The sequence below is a fragment of the Protopterus annectens genome, chromosome 13.part0, assembly GCF_019279795.1.
Source record: "Protopterus annectens isolate FY-2018-M chromosome 13.part0, PAN1.0, whole genome shotgun sequence".
Lineage (NCBI taxonomy): Eukaryota > Metazoa > Chordata > Ceratodontiformes > Protopteridae > Protopterus > Protopterus annectens.
Genome location: NC_056747.1, coordinates 766,111,115 through 766,136,814, shown reverse-complemented (window position 1 = coordinate 766,136,814; position 25,700 = coordinate 766,111,115). Strand labels below are relative to the sequence as shown.

Here is a 25,700-nt window from a genome sequence, read left to right as displayed (position 1 = left end):
ATAGGAAAGGATAACAGAATGGAAAGAGGCGAAAAAGACATTTCGACTGCAGACTAGAGAAAGTCTTCCCTATCAGGGATTGATATCAGAGTATAGGCAAAGAGATGGGGAAATCCTAAGCGAAATACCTGCTCTGGTAGAGTTTGTAGTTGAATCTGAAACAGAAGCTGCTGGTAAAAAAGGGATACTTAGGACAACATATAAAATAATGCACAATAACTATAGGAATCCATCAGAGGAGGTTGAAAATTATTAGGAACAGAGACTGGATAAAAAATTCACAAGGGAACAATGGGAGGATATTCCTTCCAAATGTGCAACAACTCTTGGAGATTTAGGGTTTTTGCTTGGAAGTGTTTGCATAGGTACTTTTATACCCCAAGTAGACTCCAAAGTATTTTTCCTCGGATAGATGTCAAATGTTGGAGGTGTGATGAGGAAGAAACAGGTAACCAGGAAAATATGTTCTGGGAATATAATGAGTTGGCAGACTTTAAAAATTCCCTACAGAGTACTATGTCAGATATATTGGGTGAGCAAATGAGCGTAACTATTGGGTGAGCAAATGGGCGTAACTAAGGAAATTCTTTTTTGAGCTGGGATACAGGATCTGAATTGCCTAGACACAATAAAGCATTAATAAGTTTAATTCTGGTAAAGCACAAAAAAAATACCAGGAAAATATAAATCAAAGTCTAAACCAACTGGTTTTGAAGTAGTGAATATTGTAACAGAGACAAAAAAAATGAAAGTGGGATCTTTAGAAAAAGGTAGGAGCAAATTACATAGAAAAACAAATGGAAATTGGAACAATACATGCAAAATAATGTTTTGGAGGAGGGCTGAGGTTTAAGGGAAAGCAGGAACTGAGCAGTTTATTTTATGTCATGTTGGACTGATAATGTGATGTATAATGTTTGTAACTGTGAACATGTTAACATAGTCTGTTTTCTTTTATATAAATGTATGTTTGCCTGTATCTTAAGTGCTAATTCAATAAAGGTATTAAAAAAAATAAAGGATTCAGTCTTTGAACTACCAAATGATACATCTGGAGCTAAGTGTGTGCTACCCACTTGCAGTTTTGTCTCCAGCAAAAAACTTTTATTAAGGATTTCACATTTGTACACAGCTGAATCCAGCACTGGGCGACCTAGGCAGTTGCCTAAGGCCCGCTGGCTGGGGGGCTGCCACAACACTTAATTAAAACACAATAAAAAAAATTCTTCTTTAAGGACACACTTGTGTGCGTGCATGTGTATGACAGATTTGAAAACTGAATGCCCTGTGCATGTATCACAGATTTGAATATTGGGGAACTTTCCTGCTTTTAGTACAGCAGATTGAAACATTGGGACTATATGGGACAACTTGCCGAGAGAAGCCTGCTGCTATGAAATAAATGAGCCATGGAACTGAGAACTGCAACTGCTGCATTGACAGAGGTGAGATAAGCCGTGTGTGTGTGTGTGTGTAATGCCCTAGTTTAGGATGGCAGGTTAGTTAATTAACTTGCTCAGGCTCAAACCTTGTACCTTGGTTACAGGAGACAAAAAAGCCTAAATCTTCTTCACCATCGACCAGTCTACATCAGGGGTGCATTTTCAAGGAATTATGAATTTCAGTGCATTTTCAAGGAATTGTTGAGCTTTAAAGGAACAGGAGTTGTAGAACAGAGCATGTGTATATAACTTAGAATTTCCAGATGTAGGCACATGCATATAAATAGTGAGCACGTATAGGCAGCAATGCCATTTTGAGAGAACAGGTATGAGTGTGGTAGTCAGTCTGTTTGTAAGTTTATTTAAGTTTAAGTTACTAAGCCTCATTCCTGATGTGTCTGTGTGTAATAAAGCTGCTTGAACTGAACCCACAACTGCTCATCAGGTTTTATCCTGACCAGACGAGTGACATGGTGTCAGAACCGGGATTGAGAGTGCAATTTCTTCAAGCCACGAGGTGCAGAGTTGATGCTGAAGGTATACTGAGCAGGTTGGATGATAACAGTGCTCAAACAATTAAAAAGGGCCAGAAACAAACTTCAGGTAACCAAAACTTGCACAAATGATTTATTTTGCAAAGAAAATGAAACAAAGCATTAGTAAGGCACAAAACGCATTATTAATCAAATGAGCAGCAGGCAACTCATTATTAAACTAAAGGCATAAAAAGCATTAATTAAACAAAATGTTCGAAATCCTGATTTTTGATGAAATCCCGATTTTTGATAAAACTATCAGACATATTCATATGGGGCACAGAATTACCCTTGGTTTGTATAGCGAGCATTTTTAAAGTAAAACGAGCATGAGAAAAGTATAATGAGCATGATAAGAGGTTAAATGGGCATAATGAGTACAATAAAAGGGCAAAATAAGCTTAAAGAGCAATGCGACTGCATGTTTTTTAGTAAAAGACCGTGGTTTGGGCATAAACTATTATTTTGCATTGACCAAAGCCATTCAAAGCACAACTAGAGTTGTTCGAAGCATCTCAGTGTGTGCAAAGTGTTTGCAGTGTGTGTGCTTTATTACAGTGCAATTATTTCAAAGAATTTGCTGTGTACAAAGTACAGTTAATTTGAAATGTGCAGTCAAAGTACGGCCATTTTGAAAAAGTTTCTTGTGCTGTGTACATTTATTCGCAGAGTGCCGCCATTTCAAAGTGTTTCTTGCACTGTATAGAGTTATTTCGCAAAGTACAGCCATTTTGAAATGTTCTTGTGCTGTGCACAGTTTATTTGCAAACTGTATTCATTTCAAAGTGTTTCTAACTCTGTGCTTCTTCTGCTTTGTACAGTTTGTTCAAAAAGTACAGTCATTTCAAAGTATTCCTTAAACTGATAAGGAGCGATTTCACAAAGTACAGTGATTTTAAAGTGTTTTTGTGCTACTGAGACTTATTCGATAAACTACAATTATTTCAGAGTCTATTGGGCATAATTACAAGTTCTGGCATGTGTGTGTGTGTGTGTGTGTGTGTGTGTGTGTGTGTGTGTGTGTGTGTGTGTGTGTGTCTGTTCATACACAATTTCCAGCGCCTTTACTACTGTTTATTGATATGGCAGAGGCATTTCGCGGACCAAGTCCACTTGTGTTTGATCATAATATTGCAGAGAACTGGAGAGCACTTGAGCAGGAATACAACATTTTCATACAAGCAGCTTTTTCTGAAAAAGATGCATGTACATGGGCATTCATTTTGCTTAACTTAGCTGGGTCAGAGACCATAGAAAGAATGTTCATTTGTGTATGCACATATGCAGGAGAAGAGGAAAACAGCCATATTATACTGGCTGAATCAAGAGAGGACCCTGAGTGCTTGAAACGTAAATTTAGAAAGATGTGCAACCCCCAGACAAATGTTACATTACAGAGGCACCTATTTTATACAAGAGACCAAAAGCCAGGTGAAACTTTTGCAGCTTATATCACTGACTTGAGAAATAAGGCTAAAAGTGCAGATTTGGTGATTTGAAAGATGAGTTAATAAAGGACAGGCTTGTGTGTGGTGTTAATAATGGTACAGTGAGAAAGATTTTGCTTCTTGACAGTGATTTAACATTGAGCAAAGCTATAGAGATTTGTCAAATCCATGAGCTCACAGAAAGGCACACACAAGTATGTAGGGTTACCACCTGTCTGGCAAATGTCCTGAGATTTTAGGACAAAATTATTTTCTATATTTCAGTTATTCTGTATCTGAAACACCTAAATGTTATAAGAAACAGATACAAGTATGCTTGCAAGTGATAAGAGCATAGCTTCAGCAGCCTCTAGAGCAAGCATAGACAGAATGCAGCACATGGCAAGCAGAAGCAGGCCTAAACACATGGCAGCTGCAGCCCCTGCGGGATTCCCAGGGAGGACCCGTAACTTTCTAGCAAGTTCTAAGACTAGCTCAGCAAAACAGACATGCTCAGTGCAGTATAATGGTGAGTCAGCAAAGCCCAAGTCAAGTCTTATTGCTAACTGTCGCAATTGTAGTGCCAATAATGAGTCAAAAAGAGAGAAGTGCTTAGTATTTAGTCAGCAATGCCACAACTGTAAAAATGGAACCACTTTCAAAAGTTTTGTAAATCAAGCAAGCCTCATTCAGTTATTATGAAAAGTCATTCAAAAAAAGCAAGCTGATCATGTGGAAAGCTACAACCCTACTTTCTATGTAGATGGTGTATCAGTGGTCGGTTGTTGTGTCTTTCGGCTTTTCCCGGTTAGGGGTCACCACAGTGGAACTCCGGCCCGCTAATGATTGGCAGTGGATTTTTACGTGCCGAGTTGCCAGCCCTGACGCACAACCTTCAACGAAGGTACACCCATTCATGCATGTCTCCACACAGAAGACGCTCTAGCTGAGAATCGAACAGGACAACGTCTTACTGTGAGGCGACAACGCTACCGCAGCACCAGTGGTCAGTGAAAAGGTTAATGCAATAGATTTACTGGCAAAGAATGAAGTGCTTTGTACTGCCTTATCAATGGCAAGCCGACAGAGCTCAAAGTAGACACTAGTTCAAAGTGTAATGTGATGTCAGCAGAAACATTTGCTAGGGTGAGAACTGGTGAGCTAATTGTGCAAAGCTTGTTGCTTATGAAGGTGAACAGATTCAAACTGAAGCCTCAGTAGTGCTTTCATGGTATTTGGCTGGGATCAGTTACAACTTGCAATTTTATGTAGTTACCCAACTTCAATGATGCTATTTTCTCTGAGTATGCTGATGTTTTCAACGATGGGCTAGGCAAACTTCCAGTTGAGTATTCCATGAAAGTAGACCCAGAGGTCAGTCCAATAATCAGACCAGCGAGGAGAGTTCCAATAGTTATGCAGGCCAAATTCAAGGTCCAGTTAGACAAAATGGTACAGCAAGGTGTGATTTGTCCAGTCACAGAACCAACTGAGTGGGTGTCTTCCATGGTAGCTGCTCACAATAAAAGTTCAGATGAAATCAGAATATGCATTGACCCAAGAGACTTACACAAGACAAAGCCAAGCCAAACCAATATGGTATAAAGTTTAATACAAAATATCCACACAAAATAAGCACTTTCTTTTCACCCACGGAAACTTCATCAGAATGGTGTATTGTCACAAACAAGCTGTTAAAATAATCAAAACCTGAATGTGAGTGGCTATAAGTTAATTACACAATGTTTGAAAATTTAAAGAAACATCACAGAAACTTGTATACTCTTGTTTAACACATATACACACATTTATGCACAACCCAGTTTGGTAAAAATATTTACAAAAATGTATATACACAAATATTATTTGCAAAAGTGTATACAATCTCTAAACATGACAACTAAGATGTTATAAAATGTTTGCATTCAGTTTCAAGGCAGGAACTATAGAAAGCTGGTCTAACCATTGGACAAACCTCTGTGTCTACTTTCATGGAGTACTCAACTGGAAGTTTGCCTAACCTGTCGTTGAAAACAGCAGCATACTCTGAGAAAATAGCATCACTGACATTGGAACTGGGACATGTGCTTGCATAATATACTGCACTCTCTTTAGGCACTCCTAAAAATGGAGAACATCAATATCTGTGCAGTAACTGAGACCTGGTTCAAGGATCCAGACAGTACCCCTGCAATACCACGCTACAACTCTTACCACACTTTTTGGCCACCAAACCAGGACCAAAACACTAAAGGTGGAGGAGTGTCCATATTTACCAAGGATATTCACACCACCAGGCTAGTTGTCCAACACAATGCATCTGAAATTCTCCAGGTGCAACTAACACTAAGTAAGACTGCAATCCTAATTGTAGTTTGCTACAGATCCCCCATGCCCCCAAGATTCTCACTACACCTTTCTAAACATACTGGAAAATATTAGGATACAACCAAACACCCTGTTACTGGGTGATTTCAACTACCTTGCCATTCACTGGGAAAACTAATCGTGTTCCAACACCTTTGCCCAACGGTTCTTGGAATTCATAAATTCCAATGCCCTGACTCAACTAATCCATACTCCCAACAGGGGCTCCAATATCCCAGACCTGGTCATTACCAATATGGGAAATCGATGCTCCACACCTATGGTCACCCCCTCATTGGTCAGGTCTGACCATAAGCTAATAACCCTTGACATCCACATCCCTCCCCCACCCCCCAGTAAGGAAACCTCCGTAAAAAACTTCTCGAAAGCAAACTTCATGCTACTCAATTCAGAAGTGACAAACTTCATGACACCCATGCAGACGGGAACTGAAAGTTCGACTGCTGAATCCTACACTAAGGCACTGTACAAGCACATCCACTTGTGCACGAATCGTGCCATCCAAACCAGAACCAAGATGCTCTCCTCCAAAAAAAGGAAGCCAATCTGGTGGTCCCCTGACATAAACAAACTTTACAACAAAAGGAAGAAACTGTTGCAGAAAAGAAGAAAATCCCAGGATGCAAAAAACTCCCTTACCAGCTTAAGTAAGAAGCCGAGATCCCTCATAAAATCCTCCAAAGCTAGTTACGAAAATGAAATTGCCAAAGATTACAAAGACAACCACAAGACATTCTATGGCTATGTCAAGAATCTAAATGGCAATGCTCAGATCTGCTCTGAGCTACAACAGAATGACATTAAATATACTGATCCCAAGGATATTGCCAATATCCTGGCAGATCGATTCAGTGCCAACTTCACCCCCTCAAGAGCCCATCTCAATACCGAAAGATTGCCAAATTCTGGTAATAACGGCCACACAGGTAAAAAAACGCACTCTCCAAAGCTAAGAATACAGCATCCATGGGACCAGACGACATCCCAGGCTGTGTACTACATAAACTACAAAATGAAATGGCATCTCACCTAAGTGTCATGTTTAATCATAGCCTCACCTCAGGCTTTGTGCCCACTGAGTGGCACACAGCTACAGTTATCCCACTTCACAAGGAGGGATCCACCTTGGATCCGGGGAACTACTGCCCCATCAGTCTGATGAGCCTGATCTGCAAGGTCATGGAACGTATTATCATGGAACTTATAAACAAAGACATTGGCAACCTTCAAACACTGGACCCCACCCAGTTTGGGTTCGTGAAGGGCTGATCTTGTCTCCTGAACCTGACTGACTTCTTCAAATCAGTCTCCAGAGCTGTGAACGAACAGCCTATCGGGACCTCACCAAGGCCTTCGACACTTTCCCCTACTCTGGAATCATAGATAAACTTACTAAGCTGGGCATAAATCCCTACGTCACTCGATTGGTTGTCAACTGGCTTACTGACAAAACCCACACTGTAAAAGTGGCCAACTCCAAATCCAGCTCCAGACAAGTGACAAGTGGAGTACCTCAGGGTTCAGTCCTGGGGCCACTCTTGTTTGGCATCTACTACCCTGAAAGTACAGGCCAACACTAAGGGACTCTGACTAACAAAGTTCGCAGATGACTGCAAACTGGGAGCCATTATTGAATCCCCAAATGACGTGGATATTCTACAAAAGGGCCTTACAGAAACAGATGTTTGGTGCCAGAGCCATGGGCTCAATCTCAATGCCAAGAAATGCATAGTTATCCCCTTTGGGAAAAAAACATGTACCCGTAAATTACCACATAGGTGGCAGTACACTAAACACCGAAAGTGTGATAACAGACTTAGGGACACAAGTGGACAGTGGTCTAAGCCTTCGATAACCACATTGCCACAACAGTCAGGAAATCCTATGTGGCACATCTCATCAGTAAGTGCTTTTCATCCAGAAAAAAGGAGGTCATTGTCCCACTGTACTCATCCCTCATTAGACATTAGACCCATTATAGAATACAATGCCCTGTTTGGTATATACCTCTCAAGACATCTGCAACAACTGGAAAGCCTGCGGAAATACCTCACTAAAAGAATCACAGGCCTAAAGCAGATGCCCTATGCTGACCATATAAAGAAACTCCAGCTATACTCTGTCGCATATCGTCTACTCAGAGGCGATCTCTGCTTAACATACAAGGCCATGTCAAACCCAGAGCTGTTGGATAAGCTACACTTAAAGAAATCCCAATCCCTCAGAGCCACACGCTCCAGGATCTAAACCCTGTCATCACAATGAACAAAACATGCTGGAGGGATAGGTTCCTGATCCAGAGACTCCCTAGACTCTGGAATAGACTGCCCATACATGTCAAGCAGAGCACCTCTTTGGCCCTCTTCAAAAAGAACCTTGATGATTTGTTGGAAGATAGGAAATTCAACCCGGAGATCATGTCAGTCACCCTGCTAGACAGGGGTCCAGGGAAGTAAATATTGTGGGAAGAAATAGCCAGGGAATTGTTATGGCTAGGCTTGTATAGGCCCTAGGGCTTATAGCCTAGTACCAACCTATGAACCTATTTAAACCTGAATTTACATAGGCATCAAAAAACATTTGCCATATCATCTCTTGATATTCCAACCTGATTTCCCAATCACCACCCCTTTCTGGAATCTGAACTTGCTGTATCACCCAGAATTTAAATTTGGCTGAGGGACAAACTAAATGAAGTCTGTACAGGGCACTGGTGTCTTTGCTCCTGTTTAGACCATATACGTGCTCATATATTCTCTGTCTAAGACACCTCTCAGTCTTGCCTACATAGAATGCATAACAGATGGTACAATATGCCATGTATACTATTCTTTTAGAGGCACAACTGTGGTGTCCATCAGTAGGAATAAAGTTATCCAAGCTTGTTAAAAATAACTCACTGTTATTGACCACCATCCAATACTGTGCACAACTGCCACATCTGAAAGTACCCTTATTTTTGTGCGGTGTAAAGTTATTAACTCGTGATGCATTCTCAAACAATTTCTTAAGGTTGGCACCTCTCCTATAACTAACCTTCAAGGAATATTGAAAAACTGAGAGAGTGTTGGGCATCATGGCAAACATATTCCAGAACTTAAGAATAATTTCTTTGATTAGCAAGGAATCTTGATTATACCCAGTATATATTCTTGGTTCCAGAGGTTCCTTTGCCTAAAGGGTAAACATCTTGTTGTTGTTGTTGTGTCTTTCGGCTTTTCCTGGTTAGGGGTCGCCGCAGCGGAACTCCGGTCCGCTAATGACTGGCAGTAGATTTTTACGTGACGAGTTGCCGGCCCTGATGCACAACCTTCAACGAAGGTACGCCCATTCATGCATGTCTCCACACAGAAGACGCTCTAGCTGAGAATCGAACAGGACAATGTCTTACAGTGAGGCGACAACGCTACCACAGCACCACCATGTTACCCCTATTTCCAAGGTCTCCTGAATGTCAGCTGTCAGTTTCCTTCTTGTTGTTATCAATAAGAAGTTTGGGATAGTATCGAGCCAAAAATAAGCTCTCAATAAATTCTAATTCTCTACTCACATCCTGTTCATTAGACGTTATCCGGGCTGCCCTCACCATTTAACCCTTCACAATATTCTTTTTTTTGGGGAGGGGGTGGTTGCTTTTGAAGTGTAAGTACGAATTTTAAAAGTATTCTTTTCTGTGTATTTGAGACACACATTCACTAATTTTCTGTCTCTTTAGAAATAAGTACATCTAGGTATGCAATAGACTCGGTGTCAACTGAACTGGTAAAGGACATGAAACTGGTAGTGGAGTGTAAAAATGACATAAAAATTGTTGTCGACTCAGATGTATCATCCCACAACACAAAAATATCATCCAAATAACAGTAATAGGTATGAATATTTTTGAAAAAATCACTGGTAAACACAAAATGTGTCTCCCAATAAAGGAGTACCAAGTTAGCAAAAAGTGGGACGCATGCTGCGCCCATTGCTACCCCATCCAGTTGTTTACAATATTCACCCTGAAAATAGTTGTCCAAAATAAGTTCCATGTTTTCCAAAATTAGCCTAAAGTTGTTGGCATTCAAAAAATCCAACTCAGTCAAAACTTCTTCAAAGCAGGTTAAACCTGTTTGGAGGGGTATAACTGAGAAAAGATCTTTAATGTCTATGGTTATGAAAAAATAGCTGGCATCAAAGGCAACCTGCCCTAACTTAGCCAGGAAATCTCAAGGCTCTATTAAGATGTGTTGGTGTAATCCATAAAATAGCTTTAGCTTAGAGTCAATAAACATGGCCAAGGGTTGTGTTTTTGAGCAAGCTGATGCTACAATTGGCCTCAGTGGGGGATTCTGTAAGTTCTTATGGACCTTGGGGATTCCAAAGATTCTTGGGATAACCGGTCTTTTTACTCGTAGGAAATTGTAAAATTGTGTATCACTCATAACTTGCAAGAGATTATCTTCCAAAATAATATCTATCTTTTTGTACGCTATTTCGATCTCATTCCTAGAGACCTGACAATATCTACCTTCTTCGGTTAAGATAGCTAACATTTTCCCCATATAGCTCTAAAACATCATTAACACCACCCCATCCCCTTTGTCTGGCTTCATAATCTTTAGCTACTTGTTGTGACTTAACATATATAAAACATTCCTTTCTTCCTGACTTAAGTTGTCACATAACCATCTTTTAGATTTGAAAAAATGTTTCAACTCATTCTCAAGTAAAACATCAAAATTGAACTACACTGGATGAAGGGATGGGTTAAACATACTCTTCCTGAAAACAGCAGTGTTAGTATCCAGGGTCTGAAATGGAGGTGATATATCATGGTCTTTATAAAGTTCTTTCAAATTTAAATTCCTAATGAATAGCTTGGTATCAAGTAAAGTCTCAGTCAATTTCCGTTTTCTAGCAGGGACAAAGGTAAAGCCCTTTTGAAATAACTTGAAGTGAGACTCTACCAAAGCTAAACCAGCATAATTAAAACATGAAAGTTGTTAAATGAATACACATAACCATTGCTATTCGTAATGGTGTTACTACCTGAACTAACAGGCATACTAGTATGACCTAGTTCCATTTCTTCTTGCTCCCATTCCCTTTGCGTTTCCAGTGTGGCTGCCAATTGCGTGTTGCCTATGCATAGAAAGGACATGTTTCTAAATTCTGAATTCTGGGGGATCTCCTCAAAGGAGATCTCTCTAAAGGGATACCAGCCTGTCCCTCAGTGCCTTCAACAACCCCTGCATCAACCCTGGTAGTGCCTTGCACAGTATTTAACTCACTTGAATAAGTGTTCTTTTTAGGTAAGAACATAGTGTATGCTCTGTTTTCGGCATATTCTTTCTCATCTCTTAATAGTTTAGATTCCTTCCTTTTCTTATTTTTAAACACAATTGTTTCCACCTCACAAAAAGTATTTACATATTTACTATTGTATTCATTCACAGTAAAAAGTAAATTTTTTTGAATCTATGCATTTAAATCCAGTATTTTATGGTGTAAATTTTCTAAATGTTTCTCATTGTCATTAATTAACAAACGCATAATAGCCAACTCACATTCATTTAAAATTTTTACAATTTCATTAAATAAAACAGAACCTGCTATTACATTGTTAGGGAACTTGCTCAAACGCAAGCCCCTTGGAACTTGATTATTTAAAACACATTCACCTAAATACCAATTGTCCAAAGTAAGTGACTTGTATTTAGTAAGACAGTCTTTTAACTCATTTATCATACCTTGGTATGAAACTGCCCCTGTATTGCCATTAGAATGCCCGTTGTTGCTGGAAATAAAGTTGGTAGTCTTTAGCCACTCAATGTCCAAGTTGTCATATTTACTAAAAGAAGCCATTTTTTCAAGCTGCAAACAGCCTGCAAAAGTTTCAGTTAGTTCCATGTTCCAAAGCACCATAGTACTAGCTGTACTTCCCCCATTCCCCACAGGAAGTGGTTCACAGTGTCTTTGTCCTGGCTGGTAACAGGGAATGCTGGAATCCAAGTCTCCTTCAGTGCAATCTGGTTGAGAAAACAAAGAAATAAGTCTAGTGAGTTCCCCAAGCAGGGATCTCCCACTTGAATTCACAGGTGTGTAATTAACTTACAATCACTCACATTCAGGTTTTGTTAACAGTTTGTTTGTGACAATACACCATTCTGATGAAGTTTCCTTGGGTGAAACGAAAGCGCTTATTTGGTGTGGATATTTGGTATTAAACTTTATACCATATTGGTTTAGCTGGCTTTGTCTTTGCCTACAGCTGTATAGGTTCATAGGTAAGTACTGGGCTATTGGCCCAAGGGCGTATACAAGCCCAGCCAAAAAGGTACCCGGACCTTTACTGGCTTTCTTTTCTGCACTGTTGTGGAGTTTTGGCATTTGTATTATTTACAGCATTTCCTGTGGCTACTAGACTTACACAAGACATTAAAGAGACCTCATCATCCTATGTGTACAGTCAAGGAGGTTGCCACCCTCATGCCAAATGCCACTGTTTTTCTGTCAAATGCCAATGTTTTTTTTTGTCTTAGATGCAGAGAGTTCATTTTGGCAAGTAATGCTTGATCGCACATCTTCACCACTGACTATGTTAAGCACAACATTTGGTAGATACACATTCCCCAGGATGCCTTTTGGGATAAATTCTGCCAGTGAAGCCTTTCAATGTGCAATGGAGCAAATTTTTTCAGCTATCCGTGTGCTATAATAGTTGATGATTTACTGGTTGGAGGCAATGGTGAAGTAGAGCATAACAGAAACTTCAAGAAAGTTCTGGACAGAGCACGTGAAGTAAACTTGAAACTCAATCCTCTGAAATCCAAATTCAGACTACCAGAAGTGACTTATATAGGTCATTTACTTACCAGTACAGACCTACAACCAAACCCTTCTAAACAAGCAGCCATTCTTGAGATGCCAGCTCCAGACAATGTCCAAGCCCTACAGTGTTTCCTTAGTATGATTAACTTTGTGTCTTTCGGCTTTTCCCGGTTAGGGGTCGCCACAGCGGAACTCCGGTCCACTAATGTTTGGTAGTGGATTTTTACATACCAGTTTACCAGCCCTGACACACAACCTTCAACGACGGCACGCCCCATTCCATGTATGCCTCCACACAGAAGACGCTCTAGCTGAGAATTGAACGGGACAACGTCTTACTGTGAGGCGACAATGCTAGCGCAGCACCACCACAATGTGGTTTTCCTTAGTATGATTAACTATTTGGGAAAATTCATCCCTGAATTTAGTGAGTTATCAGCGTCTTTAAGACAGCCGACATGCAAAAATGTTGTCTGGTCAAGGTTAGAACACTAGAGAGCATTTGATAACCTCAAACAGCAAATTGCCATCCCACCTACACTGAGATAATATGATGTCCACAAGACAGTAGTTCTTTCCTGTAATGCTTCAAAGTTTAGTCTTGGTGAAGTTATTCTTCAAGAGGGCAGAGTTGTTGCATATGCATATAGAACTCTTACCCAAACTGACATGCAGTATCCTCAACTTGAGAAGGAACTTTTGGCAATTGTGTTCGCATGTTCAAAGCTCCATAACCAAATCAAAACTGATCATCAACTTCTAGTCACTATTTTAAAGAAGACTATGCATACCACTCCAGCAAGACTACAAAGAATGATGCTAAGATTACAAAAGTAAAATTTCAAAATGGTCTACATAAAAGGCAAACTTCTTTATCTGGTTGATATCTTACCCAAATCATCCAGAAATACCATGGAACAGCTTGATGCAGAGAAGTTTAACTTTGATGTCCTGGAAGTGTGTAATTTTTCTACCACGAGACTTAATGAGCTAAGAGATCATATAAAGACTGATCCAATTTTGCAGAAGCACAACCACTTCATCAGTGCTGGATGGCCATCAAAGCAATCTTATGTACCGCTGGAAGTGCAACCTTATTTTTCATACAGAGATGAGATGCTGATGGATGATAGTATCATTTTCAAAGGTGCAAAAATATTGTTCCTACTTCCTTGCAACATGAATACATTCAGATTTTGCATTGTGGCCACCCAGGTTCCGATTCTACCAAAAGAAGGGTGAGAGGACTAATATTTTGGCCTTCTCTATCAAAAGACATTGATAAAGTGCTTTCATCTTGTTCAGTATGCAACAGTACTAAACTGCATTTTCAAAAAGAGACACTTCAGCTAAGTCAGATTCCTGAACTACCTTGGTCATCAGTAGCCACTGACATATTTGAATGGAGCAATCAGCATTACTTAGTGTTGGAAGACTCTTATTTGAACTGGACTGAAATCGATTTGCTACCTAACCTAACATCCAATGCAGTTATTACCAAGATAAAATGTCATTTCTCAGTCCACGGTAGTCCATACAAAGTTATTTCTGGCAACAGTATCCAATATACCAGGCAATTGTTTCAGAAATTTGCAAAAGAGTGGGACTTTAACCATGTGACTAGTAGTCCGGAATACCCTTGCTGAACGTGCAGTACAGAGTGCAAAGCAATTACTAGGGAGGTCAAAGTGTGTCAACACTGATATTTTCTTGAATTTACTTAATCTCAGAAATATACCCCATGCCAACCTACTTGGCTCGCCTTGTCAGCAACCCTGACAATGTTCACACCGAAGAACATGCCTCAGTATCCATTCCCATTCCTGGTGATGTCCCAGATATCCCCAAAGTTGAACAATCCTTGAAGACAGCTCCCGTTGCTAGCTCCAATTCTGACTTTTAGCTTACACGGTCAGGTCGTATTTCTAGACCTAGTGTAAAATACACAGCAACCTGGACATGATTGTTTTACATGTGTCTAATTTTGTATGATTGCATGTCAAAGAATTAGTTCTGTATAACTGCATGTTAAAAGATCACTTCTGTGTAACTGCATGTCACTGAATACTATCATTTGGTAGATGATCTATTTCTCAAAGAGGGAGGATGTAGAACAGAGAGTGTGTATGTAACTTTAAGAAGCATTTCCAGATGTGGGCACATGCATATAAATGTAAAAAAAGTGTGCTATTGGTTGACTAGATGATTATTATGACTTTTGGCTTTTCCTGGTTAGGGGTCGCCACAGCGGACCTCCGGTCCGCTCATGATTGGCAGTGGATTTTTACGGTGCCGAGTTGCCAGCCCGACGCTTAACCTTCAACGAAGGCACGCCCATTCACACTCACACCTACTTGCATGTCTTTAACGTCACTCGACCGCGGGGAGGACATGCAGACTCCACACAGAAGGCGCTCCAGCCAAGAATCAAATGAGAGAACCTCTTGCTGTGAGGCGACAATGCTAACCGCTGCACCACTGCGGATTCCATTGGTTGACTAGATGATATGGCGTTTAATTGTTTAAATTGTTAATTGATATTTAGTGAAGAGGTCTGAAGAAGCGATTGGTTAATCCATAAAGTGCTTACTCTGCTTCATTTTGTTTTTTAAAAGTTTCAATCCATGGCCATGTGATTCGGTACCGTGGTAATTTATTTTTTGGATTCACTGTGTTGTACTTGGAGCTGGACCCTTGCCCAGTACCCTGCTTTGTTTGTTTTCTGGATTCTTCAAGCAATTTATTTTCCTCATTTCAATAAAATGTTATTTTTCTTATTATTCTAACTACTTTTTATTTGTTGCCCTAAGTGTGAGAAAGCTATACCCACTTGTCTACTCTAAGTAAAAAAAAAAAAAAAAAATGTTGTTTTTGATACAACACATACTTAACCACTTATACCACAAATCTTTAACCAACACCCTTGAATTGGCCAAATTTTATCCTAAAACATGTGGGCTGTGCTGCACAAAGTATTCCAATGTGGTTTTGCAGTTATTACATTAACATATAATAGACCAGTTAGATCAAATGCCAGAGACAGTTTGTCCACTGCAGAAGAACCTTTGAGGGACAGCAGCACTAAAGGAGACTTAGTATGTTGACAAAACCAGATGTAGAAGGCAAAACACTCCACTTAAGGATGAAATACCCAAATATAAAGATTTTTCCTGTACAGACTCTTTTAGACTATCTATGCTAAATATAAAACAAGTGAAAAAAGAAATGCAAAGATGAAGCAGCACTGGTGCAGAGTAGTCTTGTAAAAAACAGACAAAATAAATAAAAGAAAATCACTTTTAGCTTGTGGGTTAATGCAAACTACTGATATTACCATGAGAGGCTCACCAAATGTCAACTCTTAAAGAGTAAAACACAGTTAATCAGTGATGATGCAAATGCTGTCAGTTTAGCATCTTGCACACTGAATTACTGGTACAAGGAACACTCACTGGCAGAATGATGTCTCATACATAGCTACATTAGCACACCAAGTTAGAGTGGGTACCATCTATAGTCCGTAATAGTCATCCTCTGAACAGCAGAACTATAAGAGTGAGTGTGGAAGACTATATGCTAAGTTCAATGTTGCGACACCTTGGTATATTTCCCTACATCAAGGAACAAATATAAGTATCAAAGCATAGGGGATATGGCTCCCATGTCAAGGGTGCAGGGAGGAAATCCCCAAGCTAAAATGCTTTAGTATTATTACAAGTTTACATTTTGCGGTTTTCTTGCTTGAATCATATTATTTTCTGACACCTGGAAATCACAATTTCCAGCCTTGCACATTGTGATATGGTGCTGGATAGAGTACTTAATGCCGCACAATGTAATGGTAAAAGACAGAACTAGTACTTTATTAGTTTTAACGCAAGGTTTGTGACCAACACAGGTCCACAGTAGTACTGTATACCAGATTAATATCAAATTAATGGAACATGTTAGATCACTATCAGCACACACCAAGCTACATACCTACCAAAAAACATGCTGGCTTAAACCAGCAGTGTCCCCATACATTGTTCACAATCCTACATCACAGACCAGCTCACTCCAACCCCAGCACCCCACTTGTAGCACATGTACACGGTCAGATTCTGGCAGAAACAGGTGGTGGTAGTACAATACGCAGATCAGTTTTCGCTATCATATCAGAAGATTAGAGGGAGTAGGTGAATGTACTAGAATCTGAACATATGGCAAGGGTTGTTTCACACAAAGCAATGACTCAGAGGAAGTCTTTAAATGCATCATAGTGTTCTGTCCAGCATGTTTTATTGAAATTTCATTGCTATGAAAGCCCTAAAGTATATCACAGCATAAGAAAATTTCAATACAAAACTTTTAAAAATATATCCACGAGTTGCATAGTATATTATATTCTTTTTTTATCATAACCCACAGAGTTTTGTAATCAAGATGTATAATAGACTGTATCTGGGTATGAGTACCTTGTAAAGAACTTGGAAGATGGTCTTATACACAGGCTCCATGTTTGCCCCACTAGTCTCAGCTGCTTGCTGGATTTGATATAGCCATTTTCTCCTAGCATTGCCTCTTGCCTGCTCAGCAAGTGATCGTGCCACACTGCTTGTCAAGAAAGCTACAACACTCATAAACACTTCTTCTTTTTCACCAGGGAGTTCTGCAATAACAGCGTCCACATAAGCTCGGAATTCTTTCTTTGACATTCGAGTGTCACCTTTCTGACGCTTGTAGGCAGACCTTATAAGCCTTGCTGAAATGTAATAAGAAAGATATTTGTAACTCATTAAACCCAGACAATTCATTGTTTAAATGCTTTGTCATATGGCCAGATTCCACACTGTACAATAATCAGGAAAATTAAAGAATATTTTGTTTATTGTTAATAAAGGTTTGTTCCAAGTATCATAGAGAAAACCTGATGAACAGCTACATATAGAACTTATGATGGCTGCAGGATGTAGAAGTTGTTACATAACTTATTGTAATACCAGATCTTCCAGTGATGTTCAGCCAGCAGTCCAACATACAGTGAACTCAACATGCTACTACTTATAATCATGTTTACATTATATTTCAAAGCTGTTGCTAGCTGGAAGGACATTCCTCCCTCCTCCTCCTCCTCCTCCTCCTCATCATCGAAATATTGACATATTGAAGGAAAGGCATCAATAAAAGGAAGGAATGTGCCATTTTCCCCCCACTTCTTTTCTAGTCCAAAAGGATGGAACTGGTCAGAAACTAAAAGACATCACCCCTCTGGGAAGTACTACAGAATGATGAAGGTGAGGGGTCAGAGGGCAGAAGTCCCACACTGCAGACTGAACACCCCTAGAAGATCTTGAGCTATGCTACAATATGTAACAACCTATCTTTGTGAGGGAAGTTAAAGCTGTAGTCCAAGATGCAAAAAGTGAATGAATACCAGGATCAGTTCAAGTTGGAAGGTCTGGGCCTAGAAGCCCCTAGACAAGAAGCCAATTTAGGACTGCTCTCTTGATTCCTACTCATGCACTGGATACTACATCCAGGCTGTAATGTTCTGTGACTGTATGAACCCCATAACAGAATGATGCAACGTGGATATCCTACTCAGGCAAGCCTCAGTAGCATGCAGTGGAGTCAGCAGCGCCTCTAGTGAGGCCTAATAGGCCCAAGAATGGGATTGTTAGCAAGAACTTAACTACTGATGAATAAAATTTCAAATCCAAGTAGATATTGTCTACACTGAGACCCACTCACCTACTCATCCTTGGCAAAGGTGACAGATACCTGCTTGGTCTTTCTAATCACAGCTGTTCTAGACAGGTAGTGCCTGTGTACTTTTTAAACATCTAGCTTATTCAACACAGCACCTCAGGGTTGGTCTTTTGTAGGAAATATATAGGAAGGTGTACAGACTGTTTCAAAGTAAAGTCTAAAGACCACTTCAGGCAGGAACTGCATTGATTAGCATGAAATGTGACCCGATCCTTATGAAAATCTATGAAGGAGAGTCTTTGGATAAGGTAACAGCCATGAGAAAGAGTCTAACAGAACTTTGAGAGATAAGAAACATGTCACAGGAAGGCATGGGTTCAAAAGGAGGCAATATCACTCTTTCCATAATGCAATACAAAGGTTTAGAAGGGTGGGCAGACAGGACGACTGGCTGCCAACTTGTAGGGAGCTCCAACTGGTATATACTTTAAAAAAGATCAGTGTGACAGTTTACAGGCTTTCATTAAGTGGTCATGACTGCTTACAGTCAGCACAGTGAAACCAAATGGGCATCCATTTTTATAGTCCTACCATACAGACTCCTAGTGTGACTTCTGGAATATTAATCTTCTGAGGAGCGTGCATGTTTCTACACATTCAAAATACATTATGGTGCCCTATGTTTCTTTCAAATGCCCCGTCTGCCATGTTTACTGTACCCACTCTAGCTCCCATTTGTTGGTAGTGGGGTGGGCTTTGCTGGTTGCATGTTTGAGATGCACTGAAATATATCAGTGTGGGTATTATTTGTCTGAAAAGGCCAGTTTTAGTATTTACTGTACCTATTCCCACTGTCAGTTGTGGTGGTGGAGAGCCTGCTGAGATGTATGGAGTATAAAACTAATTGCTCTTAGCCAGTCAGTTCTGTTTACTGTGGACAGGCCTGCTTTGTCAATTATGGTGAGGATGACCATGCTGGATTGTGTGTAATTTGACAGTAACTGCAATACAATCCTCTGTCCAGTCTGTCAATACATATGTTATCTAGGCAGTCACATCACTGATGTGGATCTGGTGGGGTAACCTTCACCATATGTTTGATTTGAAAGTAAATAGAATACTCTATTTTACTCAATATTTCTCTTATCTAAGTCAGTCCTGTTTGTAGTAACTACACTAACTGCAGCTTTATTGGTTTATAGGAATATAATTACTTGTGCATTCAACACAAGCAGAAACACAGTACTATAGGCAATATTTCCTTTTTTTTAAACAAGAAACATCTTTATCACATCATCACGCATGACACAGGCAATCATACATTTATATAAATGAAAACAAACCATACTGATATAATTTTAGTTGCAAGCATTATACATCACAAACCATACTGACATAATTGCAGTTGAAAACATTACATATCATTTATGATCTATCTAGGTATTGTCAGTCAAACACTGCATAGCTCAAATAATCCTACCTTCTTTTAAACCTTGTTCCCCCTCTGCATGTATTGTTCCCACAATTCCCATTTCTCCTATGTAATTTGCTCCTACCCTTTTCTAAAGATCCCAATTCCAGTTGTTTTATCCTTGTTACTATATTCCCTACTTCTAGTAAAGTTGGTTTAGACTCCGATTTCCATTTTCTAGTAATTGTTTTTTTTGGCAGCCGCCATAATTACCCTCAACAAGGCCTTGCAATTGAAGGCGATTCCAATTCTATATCACAGCTCAAAAAAAATTTCCTTAGTCACATTAATTCGCTCACCCAGTATCTCTGACAGAGCAGTCTGCAGGGAATCTTTAAAGTCTGCCAATTCATTACACTCCCAGAAAATATGTTCCCAGTTACCTCTTTCTTCCCTATCACACCTCCAACATTTACTGTCTGCCTGAGGAAAAGCTATTTGGAGTCTTCTTGCGGTATAAAAATGCCTATGTAAAAACTTCTAAGCAAAGATCCTAAATCTTCTAGACTTTGTTGCATATGTAGGAGATATACATACATCCCTCCTACTGTTTCTTTGTGAATTGCTTATCCAATCACTTCCCAATCCTTTCTAAACTCCTCTGACTGATTCTAATAGTTATACAATATTTTGTATGCTCTACTAATTATTAATTTTTTTAACAACAGCTTCTGTTCTAGATTCTACTAAAAACTCTACCAGTGCTGATCTTTCACTTGGGATCTCCGTTTCTTTCTCTTTGCCTATACTCTGATATCACTCCTTGATAGGGAAGGCAAGCTCTATCCTGCAGCCCAAATAAATTCTTGGTCTGTTCCTATTCTATTACCTTTCCCTCTCACTATAGGCAATACTTCTAGTTTGCCAACTAGTCACACTTACCATATGCACACCAACTGTACCTTTTATGGGGGCTGCGGTGATGCTTGTTGTGTTACATGTAATAAACAAACAGAAATACAACAATATGGCCAAGTTTCGTCTCTCGTAGACATGGTTCCATGGTGAAGATGGGAAAAAGAACGGACTATGGCTCATATGACTCAAGTCTGAACAGCTGTTCATGTTCTCAAAGATCCTGGAGAGAGTGGATGAGTGTGAGCTATCAACACAAAGTCACCCATCCTGGAAATAGGTTGTCCAGAACAATGCCATTTTGTTGGTAAGTACACAAAATGTTAAGATTTACTGATAAAATGACCCTCCCAAAGTAACATGGTAATACAGGAACAGAGGAATCTAAAAATATGGAATGTGTGGAAAGTGAAGATGTTATGCTGAATTTGAAAACTAATGATATAAGACACTACATGATGGGATAGATAAGGAAGTTATACAAGAACAAATAGGAAATTTAGTAAAAGGCTAATGCAATTTATGGCCCAAAAATTTACTAAGACTTTTTTTTAGTTCCCCTTTTGCTTCATTCTTTCTGGCTTACCCAGTGTCTCTGTCCATCACCGGGTCTACCAGTCTCTTCTACGGCCCTTGTAAGGCCAGTATGGAATCTAAGGGTGTACAGAGGTATCATGTCACTGACTGCTTCCACCAGGAGATTTTTTTTGCATTAATGACCTAGCCCTTGGTTCCCTCTTCTTCCACTTTTACCTGCTACATCCAACAGCTACTCCCCTCTATGGACCATGCCTCCCCACAGAAAACTCCTAGGCAAACACCCATCCCTCCCTGGCAGTGCATCAGATGCTTGAGCTAATTAAACCTAGCTCATCTGTCTCACAGTTAGGATTTTATACATCTATGCCACACCACTGGTCTATGTAATAAGGATGTTGATGGCAACTAATGTGGATACAGTTTTTAAAAAAGTATAAAAATGACAGAATGACAAGCTTGGACAGATTTTGTGCTTTTGTCTCTATATCAAAGCCAAGATTTCAGCCTTCGTCTGAATAATTCTGGAACAAAGATTAGCCCTAGATATAATGAAATAAGATGTTTTCTGGTATTAAAAAAGAAAATGAAATCAAAATTTATGGGCATTGAAATAAATCCCATATATTTTTTGTCAATATGGGGCTGAAAAGTTTAGCAGTTAACGCCTTCATCTTCTTGGTTACCCAATATTGCAACAGCAGAACAAACCTGCAAGATACAGGAAAAATACTATACAACATTATAAAAAAATGAAAGACGTATGTTAGAAAGAAAAGTAGATCTAGAATTGTACATTAACAAATTACAATTTTCTCAGGCTTGTATTAATCAAGGAGTATTGTGGGGTACTAAATGCAGAATGGACACTCAGAATGAGTTTATTAGATGGATTAAGAATCGGTTTAGGTATAATACAGATCAAACAAGTAGATTTTTTTAACAGAACCACTACACATTTTACTGCATGGCAGCAAACCATTACATTATGTGCAATAAGCATGCATGGAACACATACTGTATATATTGGTTTCACCTTTGGCTGACTCCATGACTCCTTTCTGCCTAACTACTATATATTTCTATTTCAGAGGGATCAGCCCAATACTGGCATTACAACCTCTCCTTCATTTCTTAACAATTAATTATTTACTTGATGATCAGCACCTTCAGTATGTATTATAGGATCATAGGAAGTTACTAGGCTAATGACTCTACGGCCCTTACAAGCCTAGCCAAGTTCTGCCCTTGTTTCCACGATCAGCACCTATTCCCCTGTCCATGAGAGAGACAGGTGGAACCCCCGGGGTGAATTTATGGTTACCCATCCAACTGTCCAGACTGTGCTTGAAGAGGGCCAAAGAGGTGCTCTGTTTGATATGAATTGTGAGTCTGTTCCACAGGTGGCGGTAACTTCTGGGAGACAAACCTGTCCCTTTAGCAGGTCTATTAATGCCACATACCAGGCTAAGGTCTTTAGAGTGAGTAACCCATGAGCCACTGGACTTACTGATATGCAGCATTTCCAGTAAAGCACAGTCAGAGACTGCCTTATATGCAAGGCAGAGATCGCCTCCGAGTAGTCTGTATGAAATGGAGTAAAGTGACAGTGATTTCAGCCAATCCACATAAGACAGATGCTGAATACCTTGAATTCTCCTTGTGAGGAACTTTTGTGGTTTCTCCAATTGCTGCAGGTGCCTGGAAAGGTACATACCAAAAGGGATGTGGTACTCAATTATTGGCCTGATGAGGGAAGCGTACAGGGAGGTTATAACTTCTTTTTTTTGTGGAGGCAATGCCCTTACTTATGAGATGAGCACTGTGGTGGCATGATGATCAAAGGCAAGGTTGCTGTGAACCTGACTGCCCGGGTCTCTGATCACCGAGTGCATGCTTAGGGTGCTTCTACTGATGTGGTATTTAGCAAGAACATTGCTCTTACTAAATGGGATGATGATACATTTTTTGCATTGCATTTAAGGCCATGACTTTGGCATCAATCATTTGTTTGCATAACACCCTCTTGTAGGATGCTGACATCATTTGGGGACGACTGCTCCCAGGTTGCATTCGTCAACAAACCTTGTCAGCCACAGACGTTTAGTTTTTGCTTGTACTTTGAAGAAATAGATTCTGAACAGCAGTGGTCCCAGGAGTGATCTCTGTGGAACACCACTGGTTATGGGTCTGTTGCTGGAGGTGGATTCCCTTATTTTGACTGTATGGGCATTATCTGTGAACCAGTTAGCGTCCCACCTAATGATACAAGGGTTGATACCTAACTGGGTGAGTCTGTCAATAATGCCTCAGTGGGGAATAGTGTCAAAAACCTTGGCCAAGACCAGGTAGGCTGTATGCACAGTTTTCCCCTCATTCAGGGCTCTGCTGACTGTCTCAAAGAAAAGATTACCCAATGTTGCTGCTAATTCTTGATGGAGCCCATGTAGGAGGTAGTTTGGGATGTTATCAGGTTCTATAGATGCTGTGTTTGTTTGGCTTCAGAGATGGCATTTATGATCTGCTCTCTAGAGATGCAAGGTGGGGAACAGGTGGAAGGAATGTCATGGGGTATGTGTGATGGGGACATGGGAGTGAAGTTTTCACAGAACCTGTCAGCTAACAGGTTTGCTATGTCTACAGGCTCAGTGTACATGGTATCCTTAACTACCAGTTCGGCGCAAATCTGAGTCTTATCTTTTAGGATACAGATGTAACTAAAGAATGCCTTATGGTTGTCCTTAGTTGAGGACACAAATTTGGATTCATAGTTTCATTTGGAGGACTTCTCAAGAAGTCTTCTTTGCTTGCTTAAATTGAGGAGGGAGTGTTTCCAGTTTAGGATACACTCCTCCTTAATTTTGCACAACAGTTTGTTCTTATTATTATAAAGCCTGTTAATGGCAGCTGTCCAACAGGCAAGGTTTGCTCTTCCTTGAAGAGGGTGTTTTGGTCCTATCAGGTATGGCCGCATCAATGCATTTATACAGGTGTTTGTAAAAGCATTGGTGAAGGACTTGGCATAGTTGCTAGTTAGATGTGAGGGGGGAGGTGCAGTGAAGTTATTTCTACCATCCCTTACAAGGATATAATCTTCTTTGGAGAAGTTTTTTTTTTGTTTAGTTGCTGCTTGGGGGGGTGGGGGCCTTCGGTGTGAAATTTACTTCAAATGACACTGATATGTGGTCAGATTTGACAATGCAAGGCCTCAAAGTGGGGGTGCTACAGCGATCCACCATACTGGTAAGCACCAGATCCGAGATATTGGCACCCCTAGTTGGGGTATCAACCAGGGTGTTGGGAGTTAATGAACTTGAGGAACCTTTGGGCAAGTGGGTTTGAGCAAGACTAGTTTACCCAGTCAATGGATGGGTAATTAAAATCACCCAGAAACATGGTGTTCAGATATGTCTTGATGGATTCCAGTAGTTCCAAGTAGGCAGAGTGGGTGTCTTAACTTATGGAGGGTTCCTGTAACTGGCAATGACCTGAATAGGTGTCCTACCAACAACAGTTAGTTGCACCTGAAGTGTCTCCAGGGAATCATACTGTTTAACCAGTCTGGAGGTGTGTTTATCTTTAATGAATATTCACTTGCCGGTTGATGGCCTATGTTTTCCCTTTTTAACTCTCTCATCTGAAAATAAAACTCTCCCTTTTCAGACTGTCATCATTTTTATGCACCCATTTTAATTGTTCACATTTTAACATGCAATGTTCAAAAGCTATTTACATATGTTCCCCCTTTTCCCTTTATTTCTCTCTATACCTTCTGTTTCCTTATTTGCCACTTATTTATTTAAGAGCTTATTTTGATCATACCCTCATATATCCTCTTCCTCCCTTGTGGCTTAATTTCATTAATTCATCTTTTCTCATTTTCCCACTGTCTTCCTTCTCTTTTCTGCTGCTTCTGAAGAGTAAAGCAAAATATGAGAAAAGGAAGAAAAAAGTAATGTGCATGATGTGGGGAACCTGGGATGGGAGGCAAACAGAGGTGAGCACTGGAAGATATGTTTGTGTGTGTGTGTGTGTGTGTGCAGGGCCGGTGTTAGCATTTTGGGAGCCCCCAGCAAATGTCAGGCTGGGGGCTCCCTAGGCACTTTCAGTCTAAGTATCACCCTGCCACTGCCACCCCTCCTAAGCAACCTTTTATTTCATACTGCAAACTTTTAGGATTAGTACACACAGACTTACCTGTAGCTACAATGCTCTTACTTTACAACAGACCTGTTTACCACACTATGTTGGCCCATCTCACAAAGAGACATTCACAGTTACTGGCATTTAGTTGCAACAATGATACATTACAACAACTGTGTACAGGGCTGGACTTTGGTAAAATGGCACCCTAGATATTGCTTACTGTTTCAGCCCCAGCCCCGAAACACACACATAGACATACATATCCTCAAGTGCTCCCTGCTGTTTCTCCCCATCTTGGGCTCCCCATACCATGCACACTACTGTTTTTTTCCTTTTCTCACATTTTGGCTTACTCTTCAGTATTTTCAAGAAGCCATAACTTTCTGATGTGCAT

General features: G+C 40.1%; 1 protein-coding gene across 4 annotated transcripts in view; it reads right to left on the bottom strand.

Annotated features, from left to right (window-relative positions):
* The window catches only part of EFCAB5 (EF-hand calcium binding domain 5), a 1,692,224-nt gene that overhangs the window by 414,988 nt on the left and 1,251,536 nt on the right, over positions 1 to 25,700 (bottom strand). For all 4 annotated transcript variants that reach the window (XM_044054470.1, XM_044054473.1, XM_044054471.1 and 1 more), the window contains one exon: positions 17,064 to 17,350. In XM_044054470.1, the coding sequence (XP_043910405.1) occupies positions 17,064 to 17,350 (287 nt within the window). The remainder of the gene's footprint in view (positions 1 to 17,063; positions 17,351 to 25,700) is intronic.